Source organism: Lycorma delicatula, chromosome 2 (genome assembly GCF_047948215.1).
Source record: "Lycorma delicatula isolate Av1 chromosome 2, ASM4794821v1, whole genome shotgun sequence".
Classification (NCBI taxonomy): domain Eukaryota; kingdom Metazoa; phylum Arthropoda; class Insecta; order Hemiptera; family Fulgoridae; genus Lycorma; species Lycorma delicatula.
Window position 1 is genome coordinate 61,325,612 of NC_134456.1, and position 19,407 is coordinate 61,345,018.

Genomic DNA, 19,407 nt, shown 5'->3' on the forward strand with positions numbered 1-19,407 from the left:
CAATAATAAATGACTTACTTAACACAAAAGTCATATTTCATTAGCTGTGAAATCAGTATTTTATTAAACCAAATTTTATTTCATTATATATGATATAAGTAGAAGAGACTCATAATTTCAGATGACCAACTAGAAATTGCTCTATTACAAGTGCAAGTGATATGATTGTATAAATAATGAACTAGGGTTTCTACTTCCTCTAAAGGTCATGAGAGTTCTGAACAAGGTCGTTATTACAATTAAAGTTTATAATAGGGTACTGTTTTCTATTACACTAATGGCTTCTAGACTGTTATAAAGAGATTTTAGAAATAAAATAAAAACTGAAAATTAATAGATTTAAGTTAAATAGCTAATTAATAAAATACTGGTTTGAAAAAATAAACTAAAATAAAAATGATATATTTTAACAAAAAAATGTTTATAAATGAGTGTTTATTTCAGCTATATCTAAAGATTAGCATAAGAGAATGAAAATTAAAAAAAACAAACCTAGCACTTCTCAGTTATTATAAACGTAAATATATATTTGTTTACGCATTGTTAAAGGAATTAAATCAGGCTAAGTATACATACTATTTTTAACACCATATTGTTGTTTCCATTACCTGTGCAAGAAATTGTGACTGTGTTCATTTTTTTATTGTCTTTTTTGAAAAAAATATTACATAAGTGTTATTGGTAAGTTACCTAAAATGTAGCATTTTCATGGTTATAGTTCTCAGGCAATAATAAACTATCTCCCTGACATTATAATCTAAAAAAAATACAACAAAGCTTTATTCCCCGATATATATAATACAGTAAATTATTTGTAAGTAATATAATTAAATATTAATAAAACAATGTTGCCTAAACAACTTACTGAACAATTTTCTCAGTATAAAAAAAACTATACATTTACTTCATATGAAACCAGCAATATAATTCTGTAGCTCACTGATATGGATATTGGCTTTCATCAAATCAGATTACAATCTTATTATTTTATTCAATATCCATTTATTTATCAACTGACCCCTTTTATTTATCCTTATTCCCTCTTCCCATCAGCAGTTTTGATACTGTTAGGTTCTTCATGCAGAGCATGCCAGTACCTGAATAGATGATTGATGAACCCTCAGTATCTGGTAGAGAGGCCTACTTGTGAACCGGTTCAGAATCTCTGTTTCCTCTCCAGAGATTCTAACAACTAGAAGTGCCTTTCAGGTAAAGGTAGGCCTCCTATTCCCCCAGAATTTGATATTAATGACAAATGTCCTCAGAACTTTTTTATGGTACTTGGTGGTGGGATCTACCTTGAAATTTTAAATTTATGCACATACTTCCATAGTAATTTTATTTTATTCTTTTTTAGGCTTTAAACCCGATCATAAAGATCAACATTTCTGAAATGGTATTTCAATTAAGGCCTGGCAAGACATGCAGTTAAATCCAGTACAAAGCAACTATACAAAAAAATAAAAATAAATAAAATCAGGGTCCTGACAGCACTATGCAAAGATGATTGGTTGTCTTGTTAGTGCTTATACCACCAATGAATTTCCGTAAACATGTATTAATGTAATGGAACATAATCATTCCTCTAAAAATTAAACAAACATGATTTTTTAAATTTACAAAACTAGTCTCAGCTTCCTTTATCTAAACATCCAAACATTATTTGTTAATTAATAAATAGAATAGATTTTATTACATAGTTTTTATACTCGGTAGCACATAAAAACTGAATTCTTCCTCCATCTACTCTATTTATTAAAAATAGTTACTACTTTACAGAGAGTAAATCAGAAATTATTGGACAATTTTAAATTGTTATGGAATACGATAGAACTCCTATCATCAACATTCTTAATAGCATAGGTATTCTCTGTTAATGTAAAACAGGTTATGTTATTTTCAAAACTTGTGCTCTTTCATTCCTTATTAACAGTTCAAATTTTTTTTGTTGGTTCAGAAAATGAATAAAAATAAATGATTAATTACAATTATATAATTTTTTTCAACCAAAAATACATAAATGTTGGATCAGTATTAATTAGACAATATTATTGTACTGGTTAACTGTATCTGTATCCTGTCTATAAGATGATCTTATGGTCTTGTCTAACTTCAGGTAACTAGACCTGAAGGAGGAACTCCATTAATTCCAACACTCAACATAAACCAAGCTTTGGCTTATATCAAGTAAACCTAATAAAATAAAAGTTACATCACTCTAATGATTTTAAGTGTGTTTGAAATCCAGAAGGGTTTTAGCACAATATCTTTTTTATTGGGGTATATTAACTATACAAGGAACTTATTCACACACTATAATTTATAACATAAGTATTGCAAATCTATACATATTTGTAGATAGTATACAGAGTAAATCTAAGGTATCTGTAATTAGGTTTCAATTTAGTTATATATACAATTTAGAATGTGTTTTCAGTTTAAGAGAGAGCACTACAATTTTAGAATAGTATTTGTGCCATTTTTTTATATATATACGCTAATAATATAATGGATTTACAACACAAATAAGACGTACGAAAGGTGAAATAATTTATTCTTATAATGAACTGAAAAAATTCTTAGACATGTTTTTTGATTATTGAATTGAAAACCGATTAATTAATAATCATAAATATTATCAAACTGATAAATATTTTTATTCATTAATATCTATTTGTGCATGCTGTAAGCTATATGAATTGTGATACTACTGTATGCTAAATAAGTTTAAAGTAACATACACAATTAGGTATTTCAGCTTTTTAATTTTTAAATTAGAATCCACAAAAATAACAAATATTATACAATTTTTATTATAGTGTTAAAATTATGCAAAGTGCTATTATACTTAACAGAAATCAGGATAAATCAGAAAAGGATTAAATTCAGTTGTTAGTTATTTTTCATGTTACTGAATCTGAAGGTTTGAAATAAATTGGTGATTATGGCTGAAAAACAAAATTGTATTATTTCAGTTAAAGAAAATATTAAAGACATTATATGAATAGATAATTAAGAGTTTTTAAAAAGTGTTACAGCAGATTTAAACATGTGGATTTTTCTAGTTTTGGATTGGATGAAGTTTAATTAACTCCTTATTTTATAAAACTTGCAATCAATTAAAATCTAAGAGGAAAAGAATGAAATCAGGTGAATATGAATCAAAAAACAGTTTCTTCCTTTGGTTTGTCCACCAAAGAGGAAAAGGAACTCTGTTTTCAGGGTTAATTTTGTTGACTTAGCTTTTTAATTAAAATAATGTTACTGTGTATTCTGGATGGATAAATAGCTGGAAAACAAACAAGATATAGTATATACAGTTGATTGTTTATGGAAAAACACTGTTGTGGTATTTTTATGACAAATGCTTGTGACAGCACATTCTTACAGAAAAAGACATTATAAATTAATCAAAAGATTAGCCGTCTGATGTCAATAAAAGGGGGCTAATGGTAAGATGTTACCACTAAAGTCAGTCATCAACTGTTAAATCAGAATTATCTACATTCAGATTTAAATGAAGTAGAGTTGTCATTTTTACTACCAAAGTTTGTAATTAAACTCCCTTTAATTTAACTGAAAAATTTTAAAATGTAAAATTTAAAATAACTCACAAAGTGCTCTTTCTCTTTACTAGAGAAAAAAAGGTGGTTAGATATCAATCAGCAGATGGTACATTTAAATTAATATACCATTCGTCTGAATTTATAAATTTTTATTGTTGTGCAATTTAAAATTTTTTTAAAACAGTATGAATTAAATGAAAATCATTTTCAAATGAAAATGAAAATCATTTTTCATTTATTTTCAAAATCCTGATTATCTAGAAATGCATAAGACCACATTATCCCTAGTTAAATGGGGTTCTACATTTTTAATAATCTAGTTTTGCAACACTATTAGTATTAATTTTTTTTTTTTAACCTCTGGGACCACCGTTAGGCATTGCTTCAGAGGATGAGATGAATAATTTGTAGCGTGTGTGAAAATGCCACGTCTCATCAGGATTCAAACTCACAAAAGGGTTTGAAAGGCCGAGATGATACCACTCATGTCACAGAGGCCAGCAGTATTAAAAAATTTGGAACGATGTTCTTCACTATATTTCTTATTGCACCATGGTAAATGTTAGCATTTGTATCAGTACAATTGGGATGGCTCACAACCCTAAATGACCAATGAGTACTTCTAGAATTACAAATACCGCAATAAGAAATAAAAATACCATCACAAAAAATTTTATAAATATGTTTCATAAAGGAGGTTTCTGTTCTTTCCTTGTTTTAATAAGGAATAGTATTTGTATCATATACATTATGAAGGGGCAACTTTAAGCAACAAACTAATGAATACTTTAAAACATACTTTTCATCTTAAAAACAAAATCAACCAACAATTAACAACAAAAAAATCATTATTTCATTAAAATTATTAGTTACATTAACAAACCAGTACTTAAGTTCAAATAATGCAGATGAAAATGTATTTCTTTTTCTGCAATTATAAGCTAATGCTAATTATTCCCTTATGCTAGATGAATTAATTTTTCCTTACATCTTGATGGTATCATAACACCTGGATGGAATGTTTCAGGAAATAGTATCTTTTGAAAACTGAAGAGTGTGAAGCAAGAATAATGCCAATAATTGAAGCCATGTTTAATAAATAAACTGCTTTCTGTAGGTTAAAATTTAAAAAATGCTACATGCAATTTTCATGCAAACTATTGTCATTTAGTAACTAATATCTAATAGTAACTAATAATTTAGTAACTAATATTAGTTACTATTGTCATTAGTAACTAATAACTATAGTAATAATTGATGAAAGTTAAAAAAATAGCATGTATATTCCCCTTCAGTAACTGTAATAAAATAATTAAGTTGATACAGATGGAAAGTGACTGTTAGAAGGGGTTAAGAATATCAATATACCATTCTTCGTACAACTGTAGTTTCTCAATTTCTCTCTTTTTTTAGTTTATAGATACATATGTAGATATAGTATACATGCAATTTTACTATACAAATGACAATAACTGAATAAGTAAAAAACAATCAATGATATTATAAAAATCCTTTATTTATCTGACTGTTGTTCTTACTATTAAAACAAAAAAATACCTGGTGATTTTTTTTATTATTATTGCAACAGATTATTAAAATATGAGAAGTATAAACTGGTTTCTAGAAAACTTAATTACTATTTTAGTGAAAATAAAATAATAAATTATTATTCACAAACACCACTGAAATAAAGTAATGTTATAAGGATATTAAGACATTTTCTACAAAAAAAAAAAAATATATATAAAACATTTAATACTTGAGGTAATAAAAAGAGGCTAGAATAAAAACAAACAAAATGTAAATCTTAATTACCATGCACACTCCACTGTATGGCCCCTACATTAAATCATATGTTTCCAAATTTTAAAACATTGACACACTTTAAAATAAATAGATTGTCTTAAAAAATAATATTACTAATATATCATAATATAAAAAGTCAACAATTACAACAGATTATAATAAGAAAACATAATGATTTGGCTGTTTATTATAACAGTTAATCCCTAATTAATACTAAAATTTATGACACCTGTTCATGTGTATTTTTAAGTGGACTGATTTTTATATTACTACAAGTTTTACATAATATCTCACAAATATTTTGGCAATATCTAAAATATATACAAATTCAAACTATTCAAAATAATTTACACTAACATATTTATCAAATATAACATTTGTCTCTACAAGGACAAAAATCCTGATAATATAAATCTGTTTACATATTTGCAATTATTTAGAGAACAATTTTCAGTCTTCAGCACTGAGTTGATTATTAAGCAATTTTTTTGTTTACTTTTTTTTGCTAATTTGTGCAGTCTTCTTTGAAAATAATACTCATGTGCCTGCATGATTATTATAAATAAAACACACGCTTACAATACATACATTCACACACTCGCATGCAAATAAAGTACACTTTCAAGAAAACTTGATTATATTCCTTGCGGCTGATTCCAAGCAACATCTGCGATAGCTGGCAACCGTTCTGTATGCGATACTCTCATGATATCTTCAGCTGGTGTGCAATGTGGTCTCGGACCGGGTTCAGGAGTATAAGTGAATGTTAATCCTGTAGCATAAATAATGCCATCATTTCTGACAAGTGAAACGGGTACCTGAGTGGGCTGTCTCACCCACAACCATTCGCCACGGAATGATGATATATCAGGAACTACACATAACATACTTTCCTGACATCTATACATCGTTTCTGCTTCTACATCCCCAAACCAGACCTGTAGATTTGGAGTAAAATTTTCCCCAGAGAGCTCCAACATAGCAACATCTCCTCCTCCATTTAAATGCAAGCTGTGAACGACAGGGACGGGTGTAACAGGTGAACGAACAGGACCCATTCCTTCATAAAACTGATACTCTGCTTTATCAGTACTGATGATTGTCCAGCAAGCTCCATCATTAATCATCTCTTTGTTTGGTTCTTTTGGACATGGAGTTGCTTGAAACTGTATAATTCGTTCTTGAGATAAGCATAAATACATTCTTTCAGTATCTTTCATGTAGAATGCACATTTGTGAAGCTGTGAAACAGGATCGTCTGCTTCTAAAAGAGCCATCTGTTTATCCACTTTTCGAATAATAAGCCTTGGCAAAGCCATTCCGGTAACACTGCAAACAAGTTTCACAGTGCTGCCGTAATGAACGTAACCGTCACGAACACTAAATTCTTCACTTTCACTCTCATCATCGTCTAACAAATGGATTGTAAAGGCTCCCCACTGAGTCGAACTAGCATGAAAATTACCATTTTCAACATGCAAGTATCTAGTACTTACAGTCTGAGACCTTAATCTATTAAAAAGTGCTACCTTCGTTCCACTTGCGATACACAGGTCGGCATTTTTTAATGACTGTTTTTTCTTTGACGGTTTTGAAATTACTTTAATTCGTTTGCTATGAAATACTCCTATGTCATGACCACTTCCATAAAACATTTTAACAGATAACATGAAATGTTTCCTCTTGTCCGAATCTGAAATATAAAGAGTCTTTGCAGCACAATATTGTTTACCATTATTCAGATCTAACTGCTGCATATCTTGATCAGAATTTCCTATCCCTATAAAAGCACAAAGTTGTGCAGCTTGTTCAGATTCTCCTTCACGTAACAACTGTTCCTGACGAAGTCTCCATCCTTCACCATATAAGTAGATACAAGGTGGAGGACAGAAAAATCTCTTTTCATTTCCATATGATTTTTGAGCGACTTTGGCATGCAGGATGACAATAACCATATCACTGCGCTCCCGGAGGTAGCGTTCCATAGCATCTCGTGTGAGTCGTTGTTCATCATTGCGATATGGCGCATACTGCACTAGAGGGGACTGCAGGCTCACTGCCATCCCGTACTGGTGTGGCATCCTGACCAGGTTGCTGCTCTAGAAAACATGGCACAATACCTCTACATCACTCCCCCAAAACAATTCCTGCAACAAAAAAAAAAAAAAACAATAAATAAATAAATAGATTCAAATAATAAATCACTAAACTCTTCCAGTATTGTGGAATGAAGAATGAACATGTATTAATTTTAATCTTAAATAATAAACAAAATTCAATTTCTTTAACACAATAAAATAAATACCCAATAAATAAATAAAATAAATTTAAATAAATACACAATAAAATAAATAAATGATTACACAAGATTAATTAAAAGAAAGACATTATATTACAGGATAGCTGCTTATTAACACCTTATAACCTAAAAATTTTAACCATGTGAAAGAAAGATAATTCAAATTATAAGTCAGACATTTAAAAAAAAAATATTACTTTAACCTTTTTAGACTTTACACAAACATATTTAAAAGATGAATAGAAATAGTAAATTCTGAAACTGGTAACTAGATATTAAATATTCAATGTAGGAAATATTGTGATCGTGAAAAATTTCAGTTTTCAGATTTCAACGGAATATTCATTTTGACTAGTTTCAGCATGACGTCTGTATGTACATACGTATGTATCTCATATAACTCAAAAACAATTAGTCATAGAATGTTGAAATTTTAAATTTAGCATTGTTGTAACATCTAGTTGTGCACCTCCCTTTTTGATTGCAATTGACCAAACCAAAAGTGTCCAAAAAAAGCCCAAAATCCCAAATGGTTTGGATTTTGGAATTTTTCTTAAATGCAATAATAAGCCCTAATTGACAGCTTTTTAAAAATATATCATAAGGGGGTACTTATTTTCATTAGTTCCAGAGTTATAGCCAAATGAAATTTTAATTAATGAAATATTTGGATCTTAGAAGGGGAAGGCACATCGATTTGAATCAAACTTCATCTCCTTGTTTTAACTTTTTTTTAAATTTAAATATATTGATTTATTAATAGTTATTAATCTCTGATTGTAAAAAAAGTTTTACAATAAATAATAATTCAATAATAGCAATAAAAAGAAGAAGAAAAATATCAGAAGTTATTAATGAAATAAAATTTTATGTACTTTTCATTTAAAAAAATGCATATAAATAATTTAATAGGCCTACAAGGAAGTCATGTAGTGCACACATCAGAATTTTTTTTTATAATCTTGGTTCAGATTACCATATGCTCAGGTTAAAGGAGTTAAAATTATTGAAAGTTTATTGCAATTCCTACTTCATTAATAATTAATGAAAAAGGTGTAATAAAAATTAGTTAATTTTAGACAATCTGATGGAAACAAATTGTATATATGTGAACAGACACAATCCATGTAAGCATACATTTACACTACAATAAAGAAAATAAAACTATACAAAACCTGATTCAATCCAGAATTAAAAAAACTGAAATCAGTTCAGTGTTACATGTATAGAATGACAAGGTTTATATTTCATACTCTTGTATATATTAAAAAATACCAGTAACACACAGGGTTTCTCTAGTAATAAGATTCTCACAAGTGATATAATGTATACATGATATTCACCTAAAACTAGTTATGTTTTACAATGGAATTCTAACAAGTTGAACTGAAAAAGAAAACGAACACTTTGGTGCACATAATAAAAAAAAATATTAATAATTTTTTGTATAGTTATTATTATTATTATGCACATTTTTCATCTTATTATTTGTATTATTCCTAATATATTAGCATTTTTAAACGATATTTATTTAAAAATCTAAAATTCATTCAAAACCTACTAATATTTGACAATTCCGCCCCCAAAAAATTTCAATTATTAAATAAAAGGTACTTATAAGAAATAAGTTAGCATGTGTATATACAAAAAATATCCAATACTGATAAAAACATAAAAGATATAAGAGAAGAAATAAATACTAAAGCAGGATAAATAATGAGTCTAATTATAGAAGTAAGCTGGAACAAAGCTGAACAAGAACAAAGCTGAAAGAATGAATTAAACTTATTCAATACAAATTATGAATGTTACAATTTTACAGGCAGTATGTTATAAGAAGCAGAAAAATCAACTCGTACACCATAAGCAAATAAGAGAACATGAGTAAATTTAAATGAAGATGCCATAAAAGTAGAATGAAAATTACAAAAATAAAAATTAAGGTGAAATAAGGGTTTTGTATAAAACCATTCCAATTAAAACAGGAAATAAGGAACAAAAGAAACAAATTTTATATAAAAATCAGGTTTTGTGCCTTGTATTGATGGTCACTTAAAGCAAAAACAAACAACTTAAAGAACTTTACTTGTACTTTCGCTCTGTACTTAATGAACTTTAAGGAAGGTTTACGAAGTAAATTTATCAAAAAAAAAACAACTCTATTATTGGGTGACTAATATACAGTATGTGCAGCCATATTTTAGTCTTTTCTGTTTAGTAATATTTTTAACTGCTGACAAAATCACATTTCTAAAAGTTAGCTACATGGTCCCTGAAAACAAATAGGCTGACTCTAACTTCAGTATTTCATTTATCAAAACTGATACATACAACATACATATATCAGCAGTTTAACAGAGCATTATATTGTTTTGCAATCTTCAAATGTAGGTGACTAATTGAAAGTCTATTTAATACATTTATTATTAAAGTTTTGTCTATGAATTGCTAAGGCTGCATTTTATTTTCACATTACTTTTGTATTTTATACAAACCTAAACCTAAATAAAATACAATTACTTAAATTTTTACCCGTTTTCTTAATGTGTTCATTTTTCTGTTCGTACAATATTACAAATTAACAAAAAAGAAACTTGCGAAATGAAATTATTGTAACCATATTAGCAACTAATACAACAGAAATCTTAATTAAGTATTCTCTTTACTTAAAATCTTTACTATTGAACTGTCCTGTCCCTGTCTTATCTAAATATTTTTTTTTTTTGGAATTTACTTGCTCGGCATGCACTTACGCCCCCACAAAAGAAAATTAGAGAAAAGCAAATCAATTCTTTTTTAGTGATTCTTTTTCATTTAAAATACAGAATGTAATTTAATCCAAAACTGTTATATAATTACAAACAGTTAAATAAGACCAATGATCTTTAATATACAACAAAAATTTCATTTATAGTAAATTAAAATTATTAAAAAGAAAAAACAAACACATAATATCAGATTTACTAAAGATAACTTGTACAACAAACACAGCAAAATTTCAGAATGAAATCATAATTAAGATATAATCTTATAAGGAACTAGTGAATGATCTTTGTAAAAAAGAACAGACTTGGAAGAAACAAACTAAATGAATTATAATTTTGGAATAGTTTATTGTTATGCCTAAAACAAAATATCGTAGGAAATATAGACGATACAATAAGATATATGAGAATATGGGAAAGATTCACTGGGAAAATGAAGTAACAAATGGATATTTTTTAAACACATTTAATTACTGAATAAATGACGTGGAAATGTTATAACGTAGTAACAATTATAATATATATATGTATTACGAATTTGCTTCACAAAATTAACTAAATACACAACAATAGTAAAGTACAAATAAAAAAAAAAACACAAATGAATAATACTAATTGATTCTGCACAGCACAGTTAACTTTAAAAAAGATTTTAATTGTATTTAACCTCATGTATGGGTATATACATGGTGCTAAAATAACTAAAAAGTTACACAATTTATTTTTTGTATTCTTATTAATAATTAAGTTTTATGACCTATTATTATGCCATATTTTTTTCTTGGTTGTTCTTGGCCTTTTATCCGGAGGTCCGGGTTTGAATCCCGTTCAGCCATGGCATTTTTCATATGCTACAAAATTTCCATTTCGTATTCCCATGCACAACCTTTGAGCTTATATGATAAAGCCCTATTAAAAAAAAAAAAGTTCTCGTTTGCTAAAGTATTGCTAAGTAAAGATATAAATTTGAAAACTAATAATACTTGTCACCTTATTTTCTTACATTATCAAGTAAAATGAAACCAGCAAATTATATTAATTGGCTACTTTATTCAGGTACCATTAATTAGGCTTTTTGCTTTTTTCTTTTTCCATAAACAATGTATTTGTAACTTATTTAATAAATCTAAAGTTGCAACCTGAGTAATATTTCTATAATATAGGCTATGCAAATAATAGTTTTATCTTCATTATTTGCAAATTATTTAAAAGTAAAAATAAACAAATTTGGTCATCTAACATTTTGAAATTGCTATATAATAAGCTTCTGAGCAACCAAAAAGTTCAATGAACTATAAATATATGGTAAGAATAATCTGTTCCACTGGATTAAATAAATGTACAATACCACCAGTCTGTAAAATACAGTGGATGATTCCAAACGCAACTCAAATCAATTTAAAATAAAGCATAACTTGCACCTAGGGTTTGAACAGTTTTATAAACCTTTTTTAAATTTCAATAATATATTTTTGTAACCTGTTAAATTGAATGATTCCATAATATCTAAGACAATAGTAGGCAGAGAAATGAAGCAATAAAAAAGATATGTAAAATCGGGACAAAAATGTAAAATAAGTAATGTTAATTAAATTTATGAAAAAAATATTCAAGTAAATATTTTTTTTTTGGAAAACTGAATATCTTCCATCATAGTATAACTGCCTTTTATTGGAATATGTCTTATTTGAACATATGATACTGAATAGAATAATGATTTCAATTAGTAACACAAATATGAAGTCAGAAATAAACATATTACTGTTTTATTTATTTATTTTTTTATTATTCGATTCTTTTATACACATAAATGAATAATACATGGATGTATGTTTTTCTTAAGTTTCTTAATACATTAATTTTAATTATTTCTGTTTTAAAATTATTATCATGGAAAAAATAAGTAAAAAAAAAAAAAAAGTAAAAAGCTAAATTCTCATCACAGACAAAGTTTATGGATATAGTAATTCCGTTACTTTAATTTTATAATTATTTTTCTAAATATTTATAAAGAGGAATGAAGATTCTGACTAATAAAAATGTTGTAATTTTTTATATATTCAAGCTTTTGACAATACATACCTCTTTACTTTCTCTGAACAATTTATATATATTTTTTTTGTTTAATAAAAACATATAAATGCCTCAACTTAAGATTCAATTTAGGATGATTACACAATAAATGTTATGGAATAAGTATCTTTCATTAATTTCAACAAATAAATGAGTCTATATTAAAATAATAATATTTTGTTGCCTTCTAGTCAAGACATAATGATTAAAAATTATACAGAAATAGTAGCAACAAGTATTACTGTACAAAAGCATTAGACTGACTGATCACATTAATCTTACTTAAGATATTAATTTTTAAATAAAGAATTAATTATTATTACTAGTAAAAACCAGAGGTCTTAATAGATATTGCTGGAGCTTTCCTGATCGGCTACATGTTTCCAAACCTTTATATACGCCCCAACCAATTCTTTGTAGAGTAAGCCATTATTGGCCACAGTCACTTAATATTAAAATTTCTTTAAAATTTTTTATGTAAAACAGAAAATCAATACCTGATTAGGAAAAATTACACTTATTAATAATCCGACATTTTTTAATTTTAAGGTATTCCTAGAGAACCAATTACATCCCTGTTTCTGCCAGAATGACTAGTAAAAATTATAACTTTAATGCCGAATAGAAAATTTTATTTAATTAAATGTAGATTTTTTTCTAAAAAAAAATAACAATTAAAAGAATGTTCATTAAAATTACTATAAACATTAATTTAAATGAATACATTAAGAAATTATTCATAAAAAAATTGCACAACAATTACATTCTTCAATGGGATTCTATTTTATTAAAAAAAAGTATTCATTGTATATTATTTATTTATATTTATATTATAATAAAAATAATTTAAGATGCAAAAAATAAAGAAATAATTGCGTTAATTTACCAACTTACTAAGTAATCATGGGAAATATTTCAATACAGTTACACTGAGAAAAAAGATGTCAGGAGAAAATAAAATAATGAAGTGTGGGAAAGGAAGAGAAACGGATGTTGTTTCAAGATAACTAAAGTTTAATTACAGTTTTTGAACTATGGGAAACTTCAACAAAATAATAATAATAAACATATATTTGTTTTGTGTTTTTTCCCATGTAGTATAGTAATATTTTCTGCCTATAAAAATATAAATGGCCATGAAATATGTATATTCAAATTTCTGAATTGTTTTCTCTTTTTAATAGGCAAATAGAGTTATTTTTTTGGGTTCTTATATAAATGCATACTGGTAAGTGAAATGAGAAACAAAATGAAAAAAAAACAGCAGTACAATAAGAAGAAATTACTACATAGACTGAATTGATAAATTTATATGATCAAAAGTCTGATAACCATAAATGTTTTAAATAAGAAACTATGATTATTCTAAAATTATCATTTATCACAGAAAGAAGTTTAATGGTAAAAAAACTTATGTTAACCTTTTTAAATTTAAAACTTTAAGTACATGTGACAATTTTTCAAAGAATATCATAATTCATTTTTTATGACCTTTTTAATGAACACAATGTATGTGACTTTACAGATAATCACAATTATATGTATCAGACAATTTTTAAATCTTTATAAAAAAAAAAAAAACCGTACGATTACTAATTACACACTATAGAGTAACAAAATTGGCAGGTTTAAAATTATTATCTCTTAATTAGGTTTTTTTCATATTCTGAGATATATTAATCACTTGAAATAATACATCTCTTTTCTTAAATATTAAATTCGGAAAGGGGAAAAATCACTTCTTTAAAGTTCACAGGAGGAATAACTCAGTGATATATATAAAATGTAAATTTGCTTAAACTGAATTTCTCAAAATTGATTGTCATAAATTTTTAAATAATCAATGTTATTAAAGAACACTATATATTTAAAAATAACTGGAATAATTTGCAATAATAAACAATTTTTATAAAGTTAATGAAAAATAATGATTACAATTAATATCTCTTAAAAAAGCTAATTTCTATTTTTCATTTGATTGTATAAGAATTTAATATATTTACTGTTGGGATGAAAATAAAACTGAACTTTGAACACATTTTTATACCTAAGAAAAATTCACAAAATTATAAAAAATAAATATTTCACATTTAACCTAAAAACAGATCATACTACCTACAAACATTCTAATAATATCGATCAGAAGAATTTCATATTGATACAACCATTAAAAAACATCAATATCAGTTTAAAAATATTTCTATACTAACATATACATGCGATCATTTGCATGGATAAAAAGAAACTCAGCTTAAGAGACCAAAGAAGTGTTTGTTCCAAATTTAAGCAATTACAGGAAAGTTCCACTTTGAAGATCCCAAGATCGTAATGCATTCCTCTTACATATAATGCCTATATATATATAATGTCATGCCTAAGTATACGAGTAATTAGTGTTATAATATATATACACATAAATATTATTTAAAAGTGTAATATGTAACTGAAGGAGTGTGTGAAGTTGTCACAGTTATGAAAAGTTGTGAAAATTAATTAAAACGGCAGGAAAAGTTTCTAAATGAATGTAAGCTCTTTCTTTAATGGCAATTTGGTCTAAGATGTTTAAAATAATTATGATAAAACTTTTTTTTACCAAAAACTGTTAAAAAAATAATATTCTAATCTTACTGCTAAATTATCCTATATAACAAATTAATTAACACTAGATAAATTTTCTGAACGCTTAATACTAAATAATATGACAAAGTTGATAGTGAATGAATAAAAAGTTAAAGTTAAAGCCAATCGCACTAAAATTTATTAAAGTGTTGAGCAGAGAGAAAAATGTAAGATGGGAAAAATTTGCACTCCTAAGCACAGGTAAAACCCCCTTTGCTTGAAACCTATATACACTTTTGGGTTCAGTTGAACGATTGCGACAATACCTGCTGTTTAGCAGCAAATTATACTTCAAAAAGATTATTATTAGATACTGCAACTGTAATGTTTATAAGTGATTTGCCATAAGACTCAGGCCACTCTTAAAAAATCTCACAACATTTTGAAAGAACATAAAATCCACTGAAAACAAGGCCTACTACAGAAAATGAGTTAAATGGTTTCTTGTTGCCATCTTCACTGAACTTAATATATGTTCAACCGGCATTCAATCCTTCTGAAATAAAATTAATATTCAGATTTATAAGTGATACCTGCATTTTGTTTACCAAAGAGACGTGCTATACTATGTGTACAGTGAACATTATTACTCTACAGAAAGAAATTCTGATTGATCTATAAAAAATTAATGCAGACGTAAGAAGTTCATTAAAACTAATCAAAAATCAAAATGGATCAAACTTTTAACAGCTTTATTATATTAAATAAAAACATTTATTTATTCAACATTCTTGTTTTGTTCTGTATCCTCCATTTTTCCCACAATACTTTTTCTGAGTTGAGGAGGAAATGATATGACACTAATCTACAAAAGAGATTAAAGAATATTCAAAATCTTTTATGAATCATGTGTATATTACTTAACTTTACTGCTCTTATAGAGTACAGAAGCAGATATTTAAATACAATAATGACTGCTGATAAAATATTTTTGATTCAGTGAACAGTTTTAATAACAAAATTTTTATAAACAATTAATTAACTTAACATTTTTAATTTTATAATCAGAAAAAATAAATAAATTTAAATTAAATATTGGAAAATAAAATAAAATTGACTTGCACAATCACAAAATTAAAAAAAAAAAATTATTTTTATTAATCATGACAAATTAAGATTTAATAAGATGTTAATATTTGTTTTTAATTTGATGCTGACTATCTAAAGTTTGAAATTTAAAGAAGTGAAAAACTATATTTATATATATATATATACAAAATAATTAAATATAATATCAAAACCACCAAATACAATCAAATAATGGTGATAACACTTACCTAAATAGAGTGCTTTCAAAGATAAATTACTTCATTTTCAGCAGTTAAAATAGCATCATTACACAAAAAATATCAGCGTGGTATGCTTTGTCATTAAAGTAAAATAAATTCTCCTTCATGTACCACAATATAATAGCGAGTCAATTTTGTAATTTTAAATGCTGAAGATAAATAATTTAATTTCAAAAGCACTCCAGTTAGTAACATGATCTTACCACATTTTGACTGTATTTGGTGGTTTTGATAATATATTTATTTATTTTATATTATATAAAACAATGGATATAGTGTTGGAAAAAAAATATATATATACATATACAGTAAATACCCATTTAAATTTTGAAAATCAGATGATTGTTTGCAGAGATATTATAACAGCAACGTGTTTGCATACCTTACCATTCTAGCCTCACAAGCAGTCCCCATGCGAAGCCCATTATTGTTAAAAGAAATTCTTTAAATTTATTTAATGTAAATTAAATTCTTTTTTTTTTGTAATACTCATTCAGCTGATTCAAATCATTCAGTACAAACCCAGCTCACAGAGCGATAGAGACTAACAATTCATTAAAGTTTGTGTTCAACCAGCAGCAAATCTCCACTACTATATATTTATTTATTTTTTTATACCAGGTTACAGAAAAACCTGGTATAAATACAGTACTCTGCAGAGATGCCAAGGCATCTGTGTGCAGTCTGGCATGTAAGTGTATCAATAAATGTGTAGTCTTGAACAGACTCAGGCAGACCACTCCTGAGACATGTGGTTAATTGAAACTCAACCACCAAAAAATAGTGGTATCTACAGTCTAGCATTCAAATCCATAAAAAGGCAACTGTCTTTACAAGGACTCGAACCTTAGAACTCTAGACTTCAAAAATCAGTTGATTTTTGATGACGAGTTTAACTACTAGACCCATTATACATTTTTTTTTTCGAGATGAAATATATCTAAAAACCTTCTCAGTTATGCCAAGAAACATGAGTAAAAATTTGACTGCGATTGATCAAGTAGATTTTTGTTTATCCGAACAAACAAAAACCCTCTACTTCTTCATATAATAGTAAAGATATTTATATTAAAACAAATATAATCCTTTTTGTGATCTTGTTTGAAGTTAGTTTTATTAAATACTTCTAAAAAAATCTATTTTCCTTTACATTCATTATTTTACTTTTATTTAAAGTAATTATAAGCCTACATTTATACTGCCTGTATAAAAAAAAATGCAGCATGGATAAATCCATAATCGCAAATTTAATTATGCGGAAACGGAAAACCTGCGTCTTTATAAAAAGAAGAAAAATAAAACGTAGAAACTGCAACCGATACATGAGCTCTGTGGAATACGGGAGAAAACATATTTATTTTTATACAAATTATTCCAGTTAATTTTTATGTATTTCAAGAATTGAAAATACATTCATGTCTAGACAGACAATGTAATTTTTCATTAAAAAAGATTCTTCCGCTTAAGTTACCAGGAAAACCCCGCAACAGAAAGAATCCTAAAAAAAAACTATTTATCATTTGGCACGATTTTAACATCTATAAAGGGTTAAATTGAGAACCAATTCTTTTTTTTTGAAACTGGTTAAAAATAGTAGTTCATTAATAAACTGGGTAAAAATTATGATTTTTTTCAATATTTCACACAGCATATAATATTTAAAATTTTAAGATATGCCAAAACCCAATACAACTTTTAATATATATTCAGTTGTCTTTTGAAATAAATCAATCACAATTAGCGATAACATTTTTTATTTTGTTAAACTTATTTAAGCAATAACATTTAAAAATAATTAAACCGGTAAAGAGGGTTTAAAAAATTACTTCTGTTTTGGATGACTTAAATTTTAAATGCCAGGATATTCTGTTTTCTTAAAAAAGGAAAGGAATATTCAAACAAGAAAAATAACTAACAAACTTACAACACGGGAAGATGAAGCTTTTTTTTTAAATATCTTTTCAAATCAAAAGTATTATTTTCCAACAATTTTTTCAGGTTAATAGCAATAAAAAATAATACAAAAAGGTAATGCCACACTAGTATTACCTTTTCAAAAATTATTTTCTCTATCTCAAAGGTATTTCAATTAAATAAAATGAAATTTTTACGCTATCAGTGGGTGAACAAAGAAGAATCTTTTCTTTCATTCTTCAAAATAAGAGACAAGTAACGGAAAAACCTATCAGTAGGTTCATTAACTTATCATTAATACATGATTCTCGCGCAGTCAATTTTTAAAAAAAATATATAAAAAAAGACAATTACAAATAAATTCGGCGACTGAAATGTAACAAAAAATAACAAAGATAATTTTTTTTTACTAGTTATTTAACCAGTAAGTGGTATGTCATCAAATTACACGGTGCAAACACTTCCTTCTAAAACGCGTAATAATCTATTTCAATACAAGTGAACACTACTGGATACCGTTTCACAGCAGTAGACAAAACATTACACTAACTCCGCTCACATGACTTGTTAGCGATGACGAAAGTTCAAGAACACACGATAAAAAAAGCGAATAACCCATCTTAATTCGTATAAAAAAATAATAAAATTAAACTAAAAAATAAATAAAATATATCAAAACATTTTGTCGAGTCGTTTTCATTTTGTCCTTCGTTAAAATTTATAACCTTTACTTAGTTGCTGTTATTAATAATTGTTATTCATTTTCTGAAATCAAAAAAGAAAAAGTATTTCTTATGATGATTTGTAGTAGTAGTAATTTAAAATATTCATATTTTCACACTGAATATATGAATTTGGAATATAACATTTACACTTCAGAATATAATACGGAAGCATTATATTTAAAATGACGATGAGAAACCGATATTTCAATAATTGAAACCGATAATAAGTGTATATTTAATATTATCATAATACAAGTTTTTTTATAGCAATTACTGGGAACATGGATATAATAGCGCTGTAGCGGTGAAAAACTAAATTAGTAACATAGATTAATTACAGATGATAGACGT

General features: G+C 26.6%; 1 protein-coding gene across 6 annotated transcripts in view; it reads right to left on the bottom strand.

Moving 5' to 3' along the window:
* Positions 1 to 5,067: 5,067 nt before the first annotated feature.
* Positions 5,068 to 19,407, bottom strand: part of Su(H) (recombining binding protein suppressor of hairless) — a 53,800-nt gene continuing 39,460 nt past the window's right edge. For 5 of the 6 annotated variants that reach the window (XM_075355406.1, XM_075355407.1, XM_075355404.1 and 2 more), the window contains one exon: positions 5,068 to 7,519. In XM_075355406.1, coding sequence (XP_075211521.1) covers positions 6,008 to 7,453 — 1,446 coding nt within the window. In that variant the 5' untranslated portion in view covers positions 7,454 to 7,519 and the 3' untranslated portion in view covers positions 5,068 to 6,007. Of the gene's footprint in view, positions 7,520 to 13,006; positions 13,112 to 19,407 lie in introns of those variants that run through there. The other variant, XM_075355405.1, reaches the window with a different exon arrangement.